Source organism: Protomyctophum parallelum (assembly GCF_964188405.1).
Source record: "Protomyctophum parallelum genome assembly, chromosome: 12".
Classification (NCBI taxonomy): Eukaryota; Metazoa; Chordata; class Actinopteri; order Myctophiformes; family Myctophidae; genus Protomyctophum; species Protomyctophum parallelum.
Window position 1 is genome coordinate 43,105,385 of NC_139712.1, and position 17,230 is coordinate 43,122,614.

The 17,230-nt window shown below is 46.3% G+C and overlaps 1 protein-coding gene across 1 annotated transcript in view; it reads right to left on the reverse strand.

Annotated features, from left to right (window-relative positions):
• Nucleotides 1-17,230, reverse strand: part of dnah5l (dynein, axonemal, heavy chain 5 like) — a gene marked incomplete at both ends in the record, with an annotated part of 158,706 nt that overhangs the window by 103,707 nt on the left and 37,769 nt on the right. Inside the window, 17 exons of the mRNA XM_083777797.1 lie at nt 11-226; nt 2,770-2,898; nt 3,051-3,206; nt 3,919-4,029; nt 5,311-5,464; nt 6,059-6,258; nt 6,986-7,114; nt 7,241-7,352; nt 7,871-8,033; nt 9,604-9,740; nt 10,254-10,372; nt 10,473-10,622; nt 11,979-12,144; nt 12,923-13,011; nt 14,952-15,032; nt 15,668-15,764; nt 16,820-16,923. Coding sequence (XP_083633923.1) covers nt 11-226; nt 2,770-2,898; nt 3,051-3,206; nt 3,919-4,029; nt 5,311-5,464; nt 6,059-6,258; nt 6,986-7,114; nt 7,241-7,352; nt 7,871-8,033; nt 9,604-9,740; nt 10,254-10,372; nt 10,473-10,622; nt 11,979-12,144; nt 12,923-13,011; nt 14,952-15,032; nt 15,668-15,764; nt 16,820-16,923 — 2,313 coding nt within the window. The remainder of the gene's footprint in view (nt 1-10; nt 227-2,769; nt 2,899-3,050; nt 3,207-3,918; nt 4,030-5,310; nt 5,465-6,058; nt 6,259-6,985; nt 7,115-7,240; nt 7,353-7,870; nt 8,034-9,603; nt 9,741-10,253; nt 10,373-10,472; nt 10,623-11,978; nt 12,145-12,922; nt 13,012-14,951; nt 15,033-15,667; nt 15,765-16,819; nt 16,924-17,230) is intronic.

Below are 17,230 nucleotides of genomic sequence, written 5' to 3' on the forward strand. Positions count from 1 at the left end.
TGAGTGAGACCTTCTTGTCTGTCCTGCTCAGTCTCAGGGCCTCCTCTGCGTCTCGCGTCCAGATCATCTGCAGCCCCAGCAGGCCCACCTGAGCCGGGTACGCTGCCTGCAAGTCCTGGAGCTTCACCTCGGCTTCACTGATGGAGCCGTGAGCCTGTCGGATCACCCCGTGCACCGTCTGTCTGACCTGGGCCAGCAACTCACCCAACCAGACCTCCACGTTACCCTGGGGAGGGGAGGAGAGAGGGGAGGAGAGAGGAGAGGAGAGGAGAGGAGAGGAGAGGAGAGGAGAGGAGAGGAGAGGAGAGGAGAGGAGAGGAGATAAGGCAAAAATAAGAAAACAGTCCAACATTTTCCAGGATTGGGCGGTATACTGTGTGTGTGTGTGTGTGTGTGTGTGTGTGTGTGTGTGTGTGTGTTGTGGCGTCTCGCGGCGGGACAGTGCGCCCCGGAGAGAGAGAGAGAGAGAGAGAGGGAGAGAGAGAGAGAGAGAGAGAGGGAGAGAGAGCGAGGCTGAGCAAAGCGCCGAGGGCTGGGCCACGTATTCGGAGGCAGGTATTTCCCAAATTACCTGATGGAAACCTTCAGATGAGAAACACCTGCGCAGCCTCACAAACAAATAAAGGGACTCCGTCTCGTTGCTCTCACCGACAGCTCTCTCCGGTGATGGTGGTGTGCGGTTCTAGCGGTAAGCGAGTCAACATTCCCTCACAAACATTATATTGAAACGTCGCATTAGACTGACTGTGTGTTTCCTACCTCATAGGCAGGGCTGCACATAAGTGGTGCGCAGGTGCGCATGCGCGGTAAAAATTAAAAATGCGCTGTCAATCAAGCGCCGGGAAGCGCTTCTGCGTACCAACAGCTGGGGCCGCCCAGAATGATTATTATGGCCAGAATACTAGAAAATGTTGTGGCGAGAGCGTTTCCCACCGACTGCCACTCAAAGTGGCTACTGGCCCAATCACAGCGCGTCCTTACTCATAAGGGGGAGGATCCATGCTTCTTTCTGAGTGCTAGGAGCCTGGGAGGAGGCGGAGGGCGGTTGACAGGAAAACCTTACACAAATAGTTTCGTCTTCTCTTCTCCGTTTCAGATAGCAAACTACTGTAGTCCCCGGTGTAAAAGGTCTAGCCCAAACATTTAGAATCTCGTAGAGGGTTTTTTTCGATTCTGACGAATCTCTCTACGAGAGTCTAAAACACAACCCCCCCCTTTACCGTCGAAAGTTGAACGTTTGTGCCTCAAAATCACTCTTACCTTGTACAAATGCAAAATCTAAGCTGCTTTTAATGTTGCCCCACTTGTTTGTGAGGTGTACGGATTCAGATTAAACACGGAACATGCTTATTTTTCAATAAAAAAGCTATTTTAATCCACTCTGTCTCGGAATCTGGCGGCCATCTTGCTTTTCTCTCCATTGTAAATGCGCAAGAGAACCCTGGCCGCTAGGGGCGCGGGCAATATTCTGTTGCGCCGTTTACCGCATTTACAATGGAGGATTCAGAAACAGAGTGGATTAAAATAGCTTTTTTATTGAAAAATAAGCATGTTCCGTGTTTAATCTGAATCCGTACACCTCACAAACAAGTGGGGCAACATTAAAAGCAGCTTAGATTTTGCATTTGTACAAGGTAAGAGTGATTTTGAGGCACAAACGTTCAACTTTCGACGGTAAAGGGGGGGGTAGTGTTTTAGACTCTCGTAGAGAGATTCGTCAGAATCGAAAAAAACCCTCTACGAGATTCTAAATGTTTGGGCTATAAAAGGTCATGCTTTGGATGCTTTGCACTCTTCCCATTTGCCGCTGTGCTTGTGTTTGTTTTCCGGCTGTTGGAGCAGCATGGTTGCTCGTGTGCGATGCCGTCTCAAAACCCGAATCCGAGGCAGAAACCATAAATTAGCGTCTCTCACAGCCTAGGCACCGGCCACCGACTTTTTACGGGTACTAAGGTTTTAGTTCCGACATAGTGGAGTGGGAAGAGTTTAAAGCATTGCGGACTGGCACTGCTGCTGCCCAACATGAACACCGTGTCTCGACATACTGTCCCTTATTATCGTAAAGTCGGGTAGTGTACACTGTTTATTTTTTTCACCGAGGAGCCATGTGTGTGTGTCTGACTGTCTGACTACGTACGTCGCCTCATCTAAAAACAAAAGGGAACTAGGGAAGCCTGATGTATGATTCGCCGTACGATGTGTCGCATGTTAAAAAAATAGCTGATCTGCAAGCTCACAACGTGTCGCAACACGTTGTGAGCTAGTAGATTGGTTATTTAAATACAAAATAATACAAAATCTAAATATTGCTTTGATGCTCATATCATATTATCCTTAAGTTGTTAACTTGTTTTTATTATAATATGCATTCCATAGGGCTGGACCACACATGGACCTAGATTTTAGCAAATTTATATATTTTTAATAATGGGATGAATCTACAACAAGAGCCATTCTAGGGCTAAATCTAGAGTTGCAATACCCTCCATTGACTCCCCACTCATCCAATAAATATTGTTTTGCTATAAGTTATTCATCCCTCTTTTATCCATCCGGCGAGACGGGTCGCCGCATTTTAGGAGCACCAAGCAACTCCTCCAGGTGCTCTTCTGAGTACTAGACCAAAAAAGTTGTGTGCAGCCCTGCTCATAGGCTGTGCTCTGACGCCGTTGGGCTATACATTTTTTGTTTAATAAATAGGTGCCATGTTTTGGCTCAAACCCTGGTTCTGTTTGCCGCTGTTGGCATCAATCCTCACAGTGTGTGTACCTGTGCCATCACAGGCTGGAGGAGGTCGACTGTCTCTCCCTCCTGTGACTGAACACTGACGATCTGATCATAACATCTGTCACTGAACACCACCCTGTTCACGTTGTCAAACACACTCAGCAGGTGAGCCTGAGGGAGAGAGGGAGAGAGAGGGAGAGAGACAGAGAGACAGACAGACAGACAGAGATGAGGGGAGGTCCTTCCGACACTCTCGCCACACAATTTATAAAACTGTGTGCGTGCATGCATGCGTGCAAGCAAGCGTGCGCGTGCATGTGTACCTGTATAGTGTGTGAGTCGGAGGCCTGGCCCAGTATCTCCAGCAGGGTGGGGTCAGAGACGAAGAAGAAACGAGGGAAAACGAGCCTCTTCTTCTCCAGGTAACCCGAAAGAGACTTCTGACACACGTCCAACTGCTCCAACACATGGGGTAACAACTGGAGAGGGGAGGGGAGGGGAGGGGAGAGGAGAGGAGAGGAGAGGAGAGGAGAGGAGAGGAGAGGAGAGGAGAGGAGAGGAGAGGAGAGGAGAGGAGAGGAGAGGAGAGGAGAGGAGAGGAGAGGAGAGGAGAGGAGAGGAGAGGAGAGGAGAGGAATTCAACAAGCGTTCAAACGACCAGTAGTTCTCATTACATATAATTTTTGGGGTCCTTGACATGAAATATTGAGCACCACTGATACAGAAACATAAGGTTTTTCAGAAAACTGTCAGGATTTTGAAGATTTTTTTTTAAATTTCGACGTCAGGCCAAAATGGGTGCAGTACTTAGTTTAGACAGTTTTTGGTTTAGACTAGTCATTGGTTAGACCAGTCAATAGTCCTACGACTACAACCTATCTCAAACCCTCACCCTTAAGGCCTATTCATAGTCTGGTTTTTCGGTTGTGAGGTGGCGAGTAAAAACAGAGAGAAGGGCTGGAGCGGTGGCGATGGTTTGCTCTTCACCGTGGCTCGTGACGTCATGTTGTAGTTCGGTGGTCACCTCACCACCGAAAATACAGACTATGTATGAGCCTTTATAAACCTAACCTCCCACGGGGCAGCACACCTAAACCTAACCTTAACCCATGTCTAACCAATGACTAGTCTAAACTAAGTATGCACCCCGCCAAAATGGCTTCATTGCTGAGAGTCACAGTGCTCGTATACCTGGCTGAGCGTCTCGTCTCCCACGCAGCACTGCACCACACCTGGCGTGTCGTGTGCTCGTTGCATGATCTTCTGCCAGGACTTGTCAATGTTCTGAAAGCGCTTCGCCTCCTGAAATATATAAAAAAACAAACAAAAAAACTACGAGATAAGATACAACTAGATAAAGTGCCAATCGGCACAGGTCTCCACCAGGATTCTTCCTCAGCCTAGTGGGAATATGCGTGCACAGTTTCATCGCAATCGGACACTGCGTTGACTCGTGAGGAGTTGTGGCCATTTGCTACTCCTGAAAACTGTAGGAGCCAATCGTGGCCAATCAGGATGGAATATGAGAAATCAAACAAACCTGTGTTGATCACATGACTATGGAGATCATGTGTACCGATTTGCGTGAAATTTGGATAAAATCTGAAGGAGTAATAATAGAAAATGTGTTTTACATATGTGGGCCTCCTGGTGGCGCTATAAAGAGCAGATGTGAAAAATTCCAGACAAAGGTTTTTCCTTGGCCTCTAGGGAGTTGGCATACAAAGTGATCCACAGATTCGTGCAGTTAGAGGTAAAAACACTTTTCGGCCAGTTATAGCGCCACCTTGAGGCTGAGTTGAAATTGTTCATGTGGCATTTCGTCCTCGGCCTAGTGGGAATGTGGGTGCACAATTTCAAGGAAATCATGCGATGTGTTCATGATTTGCAGCATTTTGTTTGAAACTGAGCACTCCTGTGAACTTTGGAAGCCAATCTTAACCAATCAGGATGGAGTCTGAGAAATCTGAAAGACCCGTTTCGTTGAATGGCTCTAGAGAGACTGTGTACCAATTTGCGTGATGTTTGGACAAAATCTGTAGGTGTACTGTGCAAAAACTTGTTTTGCACAAAGCGGCCTCCTGGTGGCGCTATAACAGGCCGTTCTGGAAAGTTTGGGGCAGAGGTTCATCGTTGGCATCCAGGGAGTGTGTGTGCAAAATTTGGCATCGACCGGGTTAACGGTGGCCGAGATTAGCTGCTAACGGACGGACGGACACACGGACACACGGACACACGGACGGACGGAGTGCAAAACATACTCTCCCCACATGCCTTCGGCCTGGTGGAGACAATAATATGCAAAGGAAGTGTTTCTGGTGCAAAGCTTTTTCTGGGTTTTGCTTTCTGAAAGAGAAAAAAAAAGGGGGCGCCGAGAGTAGAAAACAAAGAAATGCCACAGAGAGGCAAAAATACAACATCTACTACATATGTTTCTTCCTCAATCTCAAAATGGTCTCTATGGGTTCTGAATAGAACACGAGATTAGACATTACAGGTGCGAAAGAACATCAGCATATTGTAAATGAGACGGACGGACGGACGGACGGACGGACGGACAGACAGACAGACAGACAGACAGACCTGGGGCAGCTGCTTGGCGATGTCTCCGCCCACGAACACCGCCTCCAGGTAGACCCACAGGTTCTGAACCGTCAGCCACTTCTCGATGACCTCGGAGGTGTTGGACAGTCTCTGGACCCACTGCTGAATGGACGGCTTGAACGGAGCGTTGTACCTTTGTGGGAGTTTGTGGCACGCACGCGCGCACAAACACACACACGCACACACGTATTACACTTGTAATGACATCAGCATTTCACGTTTTTGGGCCAGGTTTAGGGTGTAAATGTGTGCTAATCAATTAGCAAGGCCAGGCGGGGCCTCGGGCCTGTTGAGAACTCTAGTTTTCGCCGGCTAATGACTTTGCGGGCGGGCCCCCGTCTAGAGTTTGTATATCAGTCAAAAGGGAGACATCGAAGAGGAATTCAGGACGGGTGGGGAAGGATCAACATTATGGAATGTCAGAACAGGTCAGCTCCACATATATGGAGATCTAAGGGTTTGATGAGGTCAGATCAACCTGGTGTCCGTGAGGCCAGATGTATAGAGTTGCTGGCCCGGCTCCATATATGCAGACCTATAGGTGATGATCCAGTCTTCTCCATGTATGGCTATCCAGGTTTTGATGAGATCAGTGTCTTCATATATGGAGACGGCCATATATGGAGTGTGTCACGGACATGAGGCGTGACTGACGGACTGACATGAGGCGTGAGTGACTGACACGAGATGCAGATGTTTTCATATAGTAAACGGCGATTATATCCACCTGTTGCTCATCAGCGAAGACAGCGCCATCAGACTGTCCTCCAGCAGGGACATTTTCTCGGTGGTGTCGTTGCCCTTCAGCAGCAGCTCTCCTCGCTGCCTGAAGGTGGCGAAGGTGAGCGTGTGAGCGCTCCACTCGCTCGCCACGTCCTTCAGCTTGGCCTCGATGTCCCTCTCCTTCACCGCACTGATGCACACGTCCTGAGACGCACGCCATGCACGCACACAGAACAGAACATAGCAGAAACAGCATAGAAGTTCACAAGGTGACACGTTGTGAGCTTAGATGGGCTTAGATTGACACTCTTGCATGCCAAAGCAACACAAAAAAACACCAAATCATATTCCTCATAAATGCATATTGAAAAATGAAGATGCAAGGTAGCAACGGTATTTAAAGATGGAGTGCCGTGATGTTTGTACTTTCTCCGTTGTGTCTATGGAGTTAACATTACTCTAGACCTCCAGGTGTGGTTAGAATATTCAAATATGTCTTCCCTGTGTATTTTGGATTTCTTCCTGAAAGCTGAAAGGCCCAATTGAAAACACTTTTAGTGTCATCATAACCCTAAGCCCCTCCCCCTAATCATACAACAACAGCTGTGAGCGAGGATTAAGTTCAGGTGGGTGGTGCTAAGGGGAAAACCAGGTATACGTAATGCAGGGGTTCTCAAATGTTTTTGGCGAACGTTTTTAACTCAAATCTTTGCTTCTGGGAGGTCCCTGCAACAACATATTTTGTGATGGGGGTACATGGCCAAGTACATATATAATGTCTGGGGTCCTTGACATTAAATAGTTTGAGAACCACTGAAACAGAGGTTTTTCTGAAAACTGTCGTGATCTAGAAGGCCTTTGTAGAACCGTCATCAGGTCTAAAGGCGTTAAACACTGTGTAAATGCAATGACAATAATATTGTGTTCAGACCTCGATGTCCTCTTTGTGCGGGAGCAGTGGAGCGTCCATGATGTCTCGGAGACAGAAGGCCTCCGACTCCACCTGGAAGCTGTGACCCGTCACCTGGCTGAGACGCTGCCAGTGTCTGGGCAGCATGGCCTGAAGGAGGAGAGGGGAGATTGATTGATTGATTGAATATTTTATTAGACAGAAAAATGCAAAACAGCACACGAGTCTAAAAGGATTATACACAGGGTGGGGGGGAAGGTCCTCATGGCTCTGCACCTTGTGGGCCATCATGGTGAGCAGGGGACAGGACTCGCTGAAGTCGTCGACGCTTCGCTTCAGATCAATGAAGGCCTGCCACTCCTTCAACGCCTTGGGAAGCCTCCTGATCCTGAATGAACGCACGCACGCACGCACGCACACCGACAAACAAACAAATTGCCTTCATAAGCAATATTACACTCGAGGGTGTGGTTTAACGTGATTATTGCCAGGACGGTGATGCGGTCAGGAACGAGACGTAGTCGAGTTCCGCAAGCATCACTGACGTGGCAATAATCACGTTAAACCACACCCTCGAGTGTAATATTGCAATAATACAACAGTTACCCTTAAAACTAAGAAAATCGCTAAAAAAAAAACATATTTCTTTAATGACAGATCTAGTCACTACGACCACAAATGTCCCAATACTCTAGCTATAGCCTAGCCACCGAGTTTGCTGCGCTCTGGGAAAACAGAGCAGCTGAATTCTTTCGTTTTGATTAGGTGTGGAGTGGCGCTCGTTTGATCCACGGCTAGGAGGCCGTTTCAACCAATCAGATTGCTTCCTCGAAACGACACGTGGTATAATTCAGGGTATAACATGTTTTATTAACATGTCCTGTGTGACATCCTATATAGTCCTACCTGTTCTGGAAGTCCTGCAGCTCTGCGTTGACGCGGTCGATGTCCAGGTCGGTCCAGAGGATGTCGTGGTACGCAGACACTCTGTCCATCACGCCGTTGTACAGACCGTACAGCTTACCGAGGAGAGACAGCTCCCGCTTGATCCTCTGCAGCTCTGGGTACTCTGAAACACACACACACACACACACACACACACACACACACAAACAGAAGGATGAAAGGTTTGTGGCCGCCATCAAGACTTATGAACACACACACTGAACGTTACATTACCAGGACTACTGCATAATTATGGACACATGCCTCTCTGGCTAATGTATTGGACCTACAGTAGATCATCACATCGCACTTTTAGGTAGGCCTATAGGCTATATTTTTATATAAATTTTATTCAGATTTTTTTGTAAGCATTAGTTTTTTAACACAGATGACATTTAACAGAGTTAGGGTATTGTGAGTGAGGTATTCAGTTTCAATGTAATCCTACTTTTTGGTATGAACATTGGTGAACTTCTCAGATTAGCCACTAGGTAGAGCATAGACAACTGGCTTTGTGTCCACCACAATGTTTTAGAAAAGCATATGTTTTTGTAATAAATAAATAATAAAATAAATAAATAAAATCTAGTAGTAACTATAGTAAGCTGAAGTTTGTGTACATAATGGCTTCCCACCACTGGTCATCAGATCATGTAAATGTAGCAGTGGTTGTCAACCAGTGGTCCGGGGACCACCAGTGGTCCTTGGGGAGGTTCCAGGTGGTCCCCAGTTAAATGATGGGAGAGTTGGTAACCAGATGGACCCTTATAGATCTCTAACTCTTGAAAGCATGAAATGAAACCTAGTGACTACGAGCTGTGTGGAATTATCGTTAAACATCTGCATTGCTTCATTCACAAGAAGTCTACACACAATCAGAGAATGTAGAAGAAGGGTTATTTTGATCAACGTTGTGCCCGTCATCTCTTCGAATGGTAGCCTATACGGCACATGGAATTAAATGTTACCCAGCGGTAACAAAACATGTTCTTTGGCCCATTCTGACCTGAGATCAGATTCATACGAGGTTTCCGCCGGACACACACTGGTCTGATGAACCCATTCTGACCTGAGATCAGATTCTAAAAATGTCAGTCGCTCTTCGATTTTTCAAAAATAGCAGACCTACAAGCTCGTATCGCGCCACTCGGTGGCGCGATATGAGCTTGTAGATCTGCTATTTTTAAATAGCTAAAGCATAACATGATGCTGTCACCAAAATGGGTGCCCGGTCAGAATGGGTTAATCTTGGGTCTGAGAGGCTATAAACCTCGTCAAAATCAAATAAATAATGGGCCTTGATATGAAAAGGGTTGAAAACCACTGAAATAGAGCAGTGGTTTTCTACCATTTTGGATACCAGCAGGGGGCCAATACTTATTCTGCATTTGAGCCATTGCATGAACCACCATTATTTTTCTTTTATGACATTTTAGCCTCTCAGACCCCAAACTAAAGATGTGGTTGTTTTTGTCCACAATTCCATGCTGTATTGATGTGCTAGTAGTGCTATACGTGTAGACTTCTTGTAAATAAAGTAATTCAGATGTTTAACAATAATTTCACTCTTGAGAGCGTATATAAAGGGTCCATTTGGTTACCGACTCTCCATTATTTACCTGGGGACCACCTGGAGCCCCCTCGAGGACCACTGGTGGTCCCCGGACCACTGACATGTAGAAGTATAGAGATACCGTTGACGGTCAGTCCAAACAGTTGCTCTCCTCCAGAGTAGGTGGTGTATTTCCTCCACAGCTGGTCGAAGTCCGCCTGGAAGGTCTGCAGTCTGTTACTGGCCTCGGAGGGGGTCAAACCTTCAACCCCTGGACCTCTGCACGCACGCACGCAGGACACACGCACACACGTCACACACACACACAATGCAACGCATGAACTATGGTGCAGGCGCAGCGTCAAGAGGCGACAAGAAAACGCCTAGTCCCGGCGTCTCTTCGGGTTTCTAAACAGCTGCTGGATGGAGATGTTAGCGCTATAGTGCGCGGCTTCAACTTGTATAGCGTCGGAAAAGCGCGTCTTTGCCGAAAACCCTGAAGATATTTGATACTTGATTTTTCAAAAATAGCAGACCTACAAGCTCATAGAGCGCCACTCGGTTGGGCACTATGAGCTTGTAGGTCTGCTATTTTTCAATAGCTAAATTAGAACATAATGTTTAAAACACCAAAAGGGGTTCCCGCCCAAAATTGGTTTAAGTGTGCTTAAGCATACGCATGCATGCATGCATGCACGGCACGCGCACACACATTGCACCCACACACTTACAACATACGGTATACACGCACGCGGCACATGCACACACACACACACACACACACACACGCACCGGTCATCATATTGCGCATAGAAGTGTGCGACTTGTGTCTTGAAGCACTGGACACCGGACAGCAGGTCGGCCTTCATCTGAGGCTGGATGTCGACGAGCGTCTTCTGAGTCTGAGACACCTGCGAAAACAACTCGACATTATCACGCACGCAGGCAGGCAGGCAGGCAGGCAGGCAGGCAGACAGGCAGACAGGCAGACGGACAGACAGACGGTCTCACCAGGGCGTTGAGGTTCTTCCAGCTGTAGGTCAGTCCGTCCACTCTCTCTGTGTTTCCGTGGTTGAAGGTCAGCTGGTGCTTGGTGAGCAGAGAGAAGGCCTCTTCCACCTGAGAGAGGAGTCCGTCCATGTGAACCTCCGACTCTCTCACCTGCGACGCGACACGACGACACGCAGCGCAGTGTCACTTAGTGTGAATTATTATCGGTATAGTTATCAGGTTGCGCTAATTTGGCCTCGTTTCTGAAGTGTATAGTTGCCAATGGTTGTTAAAACACATTTGTTGCTGATCACGGGTCTACTCGTCCTATGAATTCATTACATGGGGCGCTCCTGACAAGTAAGTTCCACTTGCACCTTCAGTAATGCCATTTCTTATTGGTTTAGTGGGTGGCACCTCGTAACACTGGTGTTCACGTTGGAGCAGAGCCAGTCTAACATGAGACATGCCCATATAAGGCAAGATGTGTTCCTCAGCACACTATCTTTTCAACGAGAGTCTGTATGTTTACTGTTGATACTGTGATACATACTGGTAATTATAAACTTGCAAAATGTTCCTACATGAAGTAGTGATGTTTTGTACATGTTCTCAATTTTGTTAAATTGTTTACAAAAAACTGCTCTTGGTCACACTGCTAACTAATATAGACGTGCAGAGGCGTGGGTGTGTAAACACCAAAGGAAGTGACTGACCAGATACATCTGTCTATTCTTACCAGAGGCAGAGAGAAGTCGTTAATCCATTTTGGGCGGGAACCCCTTTTGGTGTTTTAAACATTATGTTATAATTTAGCTATTGAAAAATAGCAGATCTACAAGCTCGTAGCGCACCACTTGCTATTTTTGAATAATCAGGAAAATGTAGTGCAAATCTTTGAATATATATTCTTTAAGAGCGAACATTTTTAACTCAAATCTTTGCTTCTGGGGGAGGCCCCTTGAACAACATATTTTCAGATGGGGGGCGGAGGCCAATTACATGAAATGTTTGGTGTGCTTGACATGAAATATTGAGAATCACTGATATAGAAAAAAACATTTTAAAAAGGCATTTTTTTAATTTCGACGTCAGGCCTAAATGGGTTAAACCACAACACAATGCAGACCGAAGGTTACATTAGCATCCAAGACGGCGATAGACATGGCCCCCAAGCGCTACCTATTTTGTCCACCAGGTGGCACTTAAAGTGTTGTGACACTGGCAAACTCTGGTGAAATCGCCAAAGTCCTAATTGAAAAGTATCATACCGATCTCGCCTCTTTTAGTATACTTAGAAGTCTATGTATAGACAACTCTCTAATAGAAGGCTCTGCCAAACACACACACACACACACACACACACACACACACACACACACACACACACACACACACACACACACACACACACACACACACACACACACACACACACACACACACACACACACACACACACACACACACACACACACACACACACACACACACCCGCCAGAACCAAAAACCGACCAATCAACTGACCTCCCTCAGGGCGGCCATGGCGCCTCTCACGTCCTCCAGGTCTGCGATTGGATGCTGCAGGCGCTTGGTCAGCCCGCCGACGAATGAGAACACCTCCTCCGTGTCAGCTGACGCGCGGCAGTGCAGCGCGGCGCCAAACGCTCGCTTCCACAGGCCCGCCTCCTGTCTGATGAGAGGAGGGATGCAGCTGTCCGTTATTTCATTTACGTGGTGATTATCTACTGTATCGGTTACTTCTTCGATTAATAAAAAAAATCGAGAAGGGATTTTTTAATATATATTCTTTTGAGTGGTGCAACCACTCCAAGCAACACCAATGTCTGTCCTAACCTATGTGACTAACTATGTTACTATGAGTACCAGTAGGGGCAAAAGTAGCGCTGTTGTGCCAGAAACACAGAGAGAGAGAGAGCGAGAGAGAGAGAGAGAGAGAGAGAGAGAGAGAGAGAGAGAGAGAGAGAGAGAGAGAAGGGCAGGGGGAGAGGGGAGTTGCGCCATTCAGTTCACACGGGTGAAGAGGCAGCGGTGGACGAACGGTTTGCGGAGCGGTCTTGATATCGGAAGGTCGCTAGTTCGTATCCCCGGACCGCCACGGTAAAATTACCACCGCTGAAGTGCCCTTGAGCAAGTCAGTGAACCTCTACCATGAAATGTTCTATGAGCAGGGCCTGGCTGTAAACAAGTTATTGAGCTTAGTCCAGTTACCCTGGGTAAACATAGTACCTTTCCTTTCCTTAGTCCAGTTACCCTGGGTAAACATAGTACCTTTCCTTTCCTTAGTCCAGTTACCCTGGGTAAACATAGTACCTTTCCTTTCCTTAGTCCAGTTACCCTGGGTAAACATAGTACCTTTCCTTTCCTTAGTCCAGTTACCCTGGGTAAACATAGTACCTTTCCTTTCCTTTGTGTGATTTTTTTTTATTGGGTGTTTCAGGCCTATATACCTGAGAGAACGCTTCAAGTCATCGGTCAGGAACACGACACATCCCACCTGATAGGACACAGGAAGCTCCTCAATCTCCGCCTCCAGACTCTGGAGCAGCAGGGGGTGGAAAAATAAACAGAGACAATTAACCACAAAGTCAATGGGCTCTTTATATGCACACAGAACAATATACTGATGGCTCTGTTCCATTTAATGTGTAGCATACTGTGCAGTAGTTCTCATAACTCTGAGAGCGTCCAAATGGAACTAAATGATTTGGTTCTATTTGTACACTCTCAGAGTTACACACACATACTGCACAGGGCCATTTGGAGTTCACTCAAGGACAAGGACACCTCGAGACCCACTGGTGTATAGCAGAGTGTTTCCAGTGAGCCAATTAGGGGATTCACACTGAGACGGACTGAATCCGTTTCATTGGAACCATTTCCGATTACGGTTGCCTGGTCCCCGATGGCCATGATTCACATTGCCCGAGATTCAACAGCGCACCCTGGTACACTTGCATAACACACTTTAATCCTCCAGATGGCGGTTTGCTTGATGGCTGGCGCGCACGGACACTGACCATCAACTCTGCGACATTGTCTCAAATAAATCCAGACACACTGCATTGCATTGCCTCTTTGGCTTTTTGCCGTTATACTACTTCACTGTCAGCCTGCCTGCTATTCACTGTGTCAGTCAGTTCTGTGCTCCAGTGTATTAGTTTGCTATGGATTCTACTTCAGCATTATTATTATTTTGTTTTACTTTGGAAACTGTGCCAAGCAAAGCCCAAGAGCCACGTGTAGTCCGCAGAATAAGATCAGCGCGTACTGCGGTGCTGCGCGTATACGCAGATTCAACAGGAGACGGGCGGCGTTGAGAAATGCGCTGGTGTTACGCGTCGTGCAGCGGCTGTGTTTTTTTTTGTTGAGGCTTGGCTCGTCGACTAGAGATTATGTCACGTTCTTTAAAAAAAAACAGTCCACTTCCTTCTTTAGGTACGCATTCATTCACATTGGAACGATCCGTATCTGAATACACTTCAACGGTCCAGAGACCCTCCCCCCATGCGGTCCCGGGGACGGTTGGGCGATCCGCTCCCGGGAACGGTACGCATCATTCACACAACATCTGCCAAGTGGTCCCGAGTGCGCACCCGGCCGGGACCATAGTGTGAATCCCCTAAATGTGACAGGGCTCAGCTTTTTTCTTTTGTTTGTGTTACATAATGACCTTGTTTACCTGTAAATCAGTAATATTGTTTCCCTTCTGTCCTTTGTATTGTCTCAATGCAGGAATTAGGGAAGGGGCCAAAGTTCTTTCCAAAATGACGTGTGTGCATAGAGCCCGTTGGATGTTTGAAGATTAGCTGATTTGCTTTTGTAATTAAGCAGCGATTCCAAACCTGTGGGATGTCAGGAATATATAATATATATATATATTTTTTTTTATCCCACAATTTTGTAACCCATTTTTCACCCCTGTGTCAATCATCTAATGTGATCCTGGGCTCTACAGACCCTCCACCCTCCTCCCTCCAACCTAGTCCCCATATATGGGGGACAAGGGGAGAGCAACGGACTTGAACTCATGCTTCCTTCATGCCTGAGTGTCCAAGTTGCTCCTTTACACCTGACAGGGGGGGGTTTCCCTGGTTGGACGTAGCGCGTGGAAGGAACACGTTATTCCAACCAGTTTGGGATGTCAGGAATATTAAAAGCTCCCCATTTGCCATTTCTGAAATGTTACGGTAAAATATGGAAAATGTTTGATGAAGGCAGAATCCTTTTGATACGTACAGAGTAGGAGGAGATCTGTGTGAATCATTTTGATACGTACAGAGTAGGAGGAGATCTGTGTGAATCATTTTGATACGTACAGAGTAGGAGGAGATCTGTGTGAATCATTTTGATACGTACAGAGTAGGAGGAGATCTGTGTGAATCATTTTGATACGTACAGAGTAGGAGGAGATCTGTGTGGATCATTTTGATACGTACAGAGTAGGAGGAGATCTGTGTGAATCATTTTGATACGTACAGAGTAGGAGGAGATCTGTGTGCTGAACTCTGAGAGGGAGGGGTCAGTCTGCAGGAAGACCTTCACCTGTTCCTCCGGTTCCTAAAGACATGCGCACACACACACACACACACACACACACACACACACACACACACACACACACACACACACACACACACACACACACACACACACACACACACACACACACACACACACACACACACACACACACACACACACACACACACACACACAGTTTATGTATGTCCACATAATGAGAAGTACAGGAATACCTTGTACAAAGGACATAAACACTGCCAGTGCAGTTTGACAATAGGAGAGCAGCCAGTTACAACGTGCATGGACGGCAAAGCATCGTTACATATACAGCACAGCTGACATGTCGGACATGCAGGACAGCAGACATAAATAGATAAAGGAAACAACGCCTCCTCCAAATTGAGCGGCTTCCTATAATGGCTGAAACTGAGTAGTACCGATCGTTAACTGCTTGGCTTTCCTTTTGAAAAGGCCGGCCATTTGTAAGCCCCTCACAACCAACTATATATGCACATGCCCTAGGCTGCCAAAGTTTACATCTGTAGCCTATAGCTGTGAGATTGTCTGCATTAGCTGCTGATACTTCAGCACTTTGGTTAGAAAGGCTTCTTCTGCAGGCTATAGTCAAAGGTACAGCCGACCTGTCTCGCTCCAGCATTGTGTCAGCTCACCTGGTTCCAGAGCGTGGAGAAGTGACTCAGCTGTTTCAGAGTGTCAGCAGCCGCGGCCTTCAGAGATGAGAGGACTGAACTCAGCTGCGCCACCGACCTGGTGCACAAAAAGTGCAAAAAGCAAAAAGAAAAGCACATCAAAAAATGTAATAAATGGCCAAAGATTTGTGCCGCGTTTTTACGATTTTTAAAAAATAGCAGACCTACAAGCTCGCTATGAGCTTGTAGATCTGCAATTTTTTAGCTAATAGCTAAAGTATCACACATAATGCTTGAAACACCAAAAGGGGTTCCCGTCCAGAATGGGTATTGTAGTGTTCTCAAGCAGTGTATGGGACTGTCAATTAACACCAAGCTAAACCACAGCCAATGAAGACAGAATCAAGGTTGGAATTGACCGTTTACTTGTATACTTCTTTGATGACTTGATGGTAAAAACTGTAAAATAATAAAACAATACAAACATTCAGTGTCTGTTCTAAATTGACAGCATTGCACACCCAGGCAATTAGAAATCACACTGTGGCTAAACCACATACACACTGCAGTGTAATTAGCAAGAGGACATACACCTGCACTGCTCTGCAGACAGCAGCAAACATTGTTTAGAATTCCAAATAAACATACACAAAACATATCACAGAAAGTTACAATAACTGGATTCACCAGCACAACTTACGACATTGCATCAAAAATGCTCCCAAGTGGGTAAGATGTGTCTCAAGGCTCAAGCTCTGAGCAGGTCTGCCTTCTCTAGCTCTGCTGCATGCAAAATGGTGCTAACAGGAAGTGACTCATCAAATAGAGTTTTCAAAATAAAGCAGTGGTACACATCTTCACAATAAAGTATTCACAAACTTTTCTACTCTAAAAAGAAATACAACATGTTGAATATAATTGCCTTAAAGGCAAGACAGGTATAGCCGAAACGCCGTAAACGTTAATTTTGGTGTGTGCCAATAAATAAATGGAAATGTGAATACTTTGTCCGCCATTTATTTGAACCTTTTGGGGACTTTTGAAAATGAGAAAATAATCGTTCATTCATAGCAGATCATTCATAAGGTAAGCCTTTATGATGAGAGATGTCTCATTTATTTCGTATTTATTAATTGATTTATGCGTGCGTGTGTGCGTGCGTGTGTCACTAACTTGTTGATATCCTTGTGCTCGGCCACCTGTCTGTCCAGTGTCTTCAGAACCAAAGGTTTAACTGGAGTGTCATCGCCGGGGTCACGACCTGTCGCCTGCTCCGTCTGACAGACAGACAGAGGCAGAGACAGACAGACAGACAGACAGACAGACAGACAGACAGACAGACAGACAGACAGACAGACAGACAGACAGACAGACAGACAGACAGACAGACAGACAGACAGACAGACAGACAGACAGACATACAGACAGACAGACAGGCAGAGGGCCAAAAATAAATAAACAAATCAAAGTGTAAATTATCATTATTTTAAATTCCTTGTTATTCATATCCTCACTGTATTGCATTACTGCTATTATTTTTAATGTTTTATGCCTTGCTTTTCTTTTCCTTTTTTTCCCCGTTGC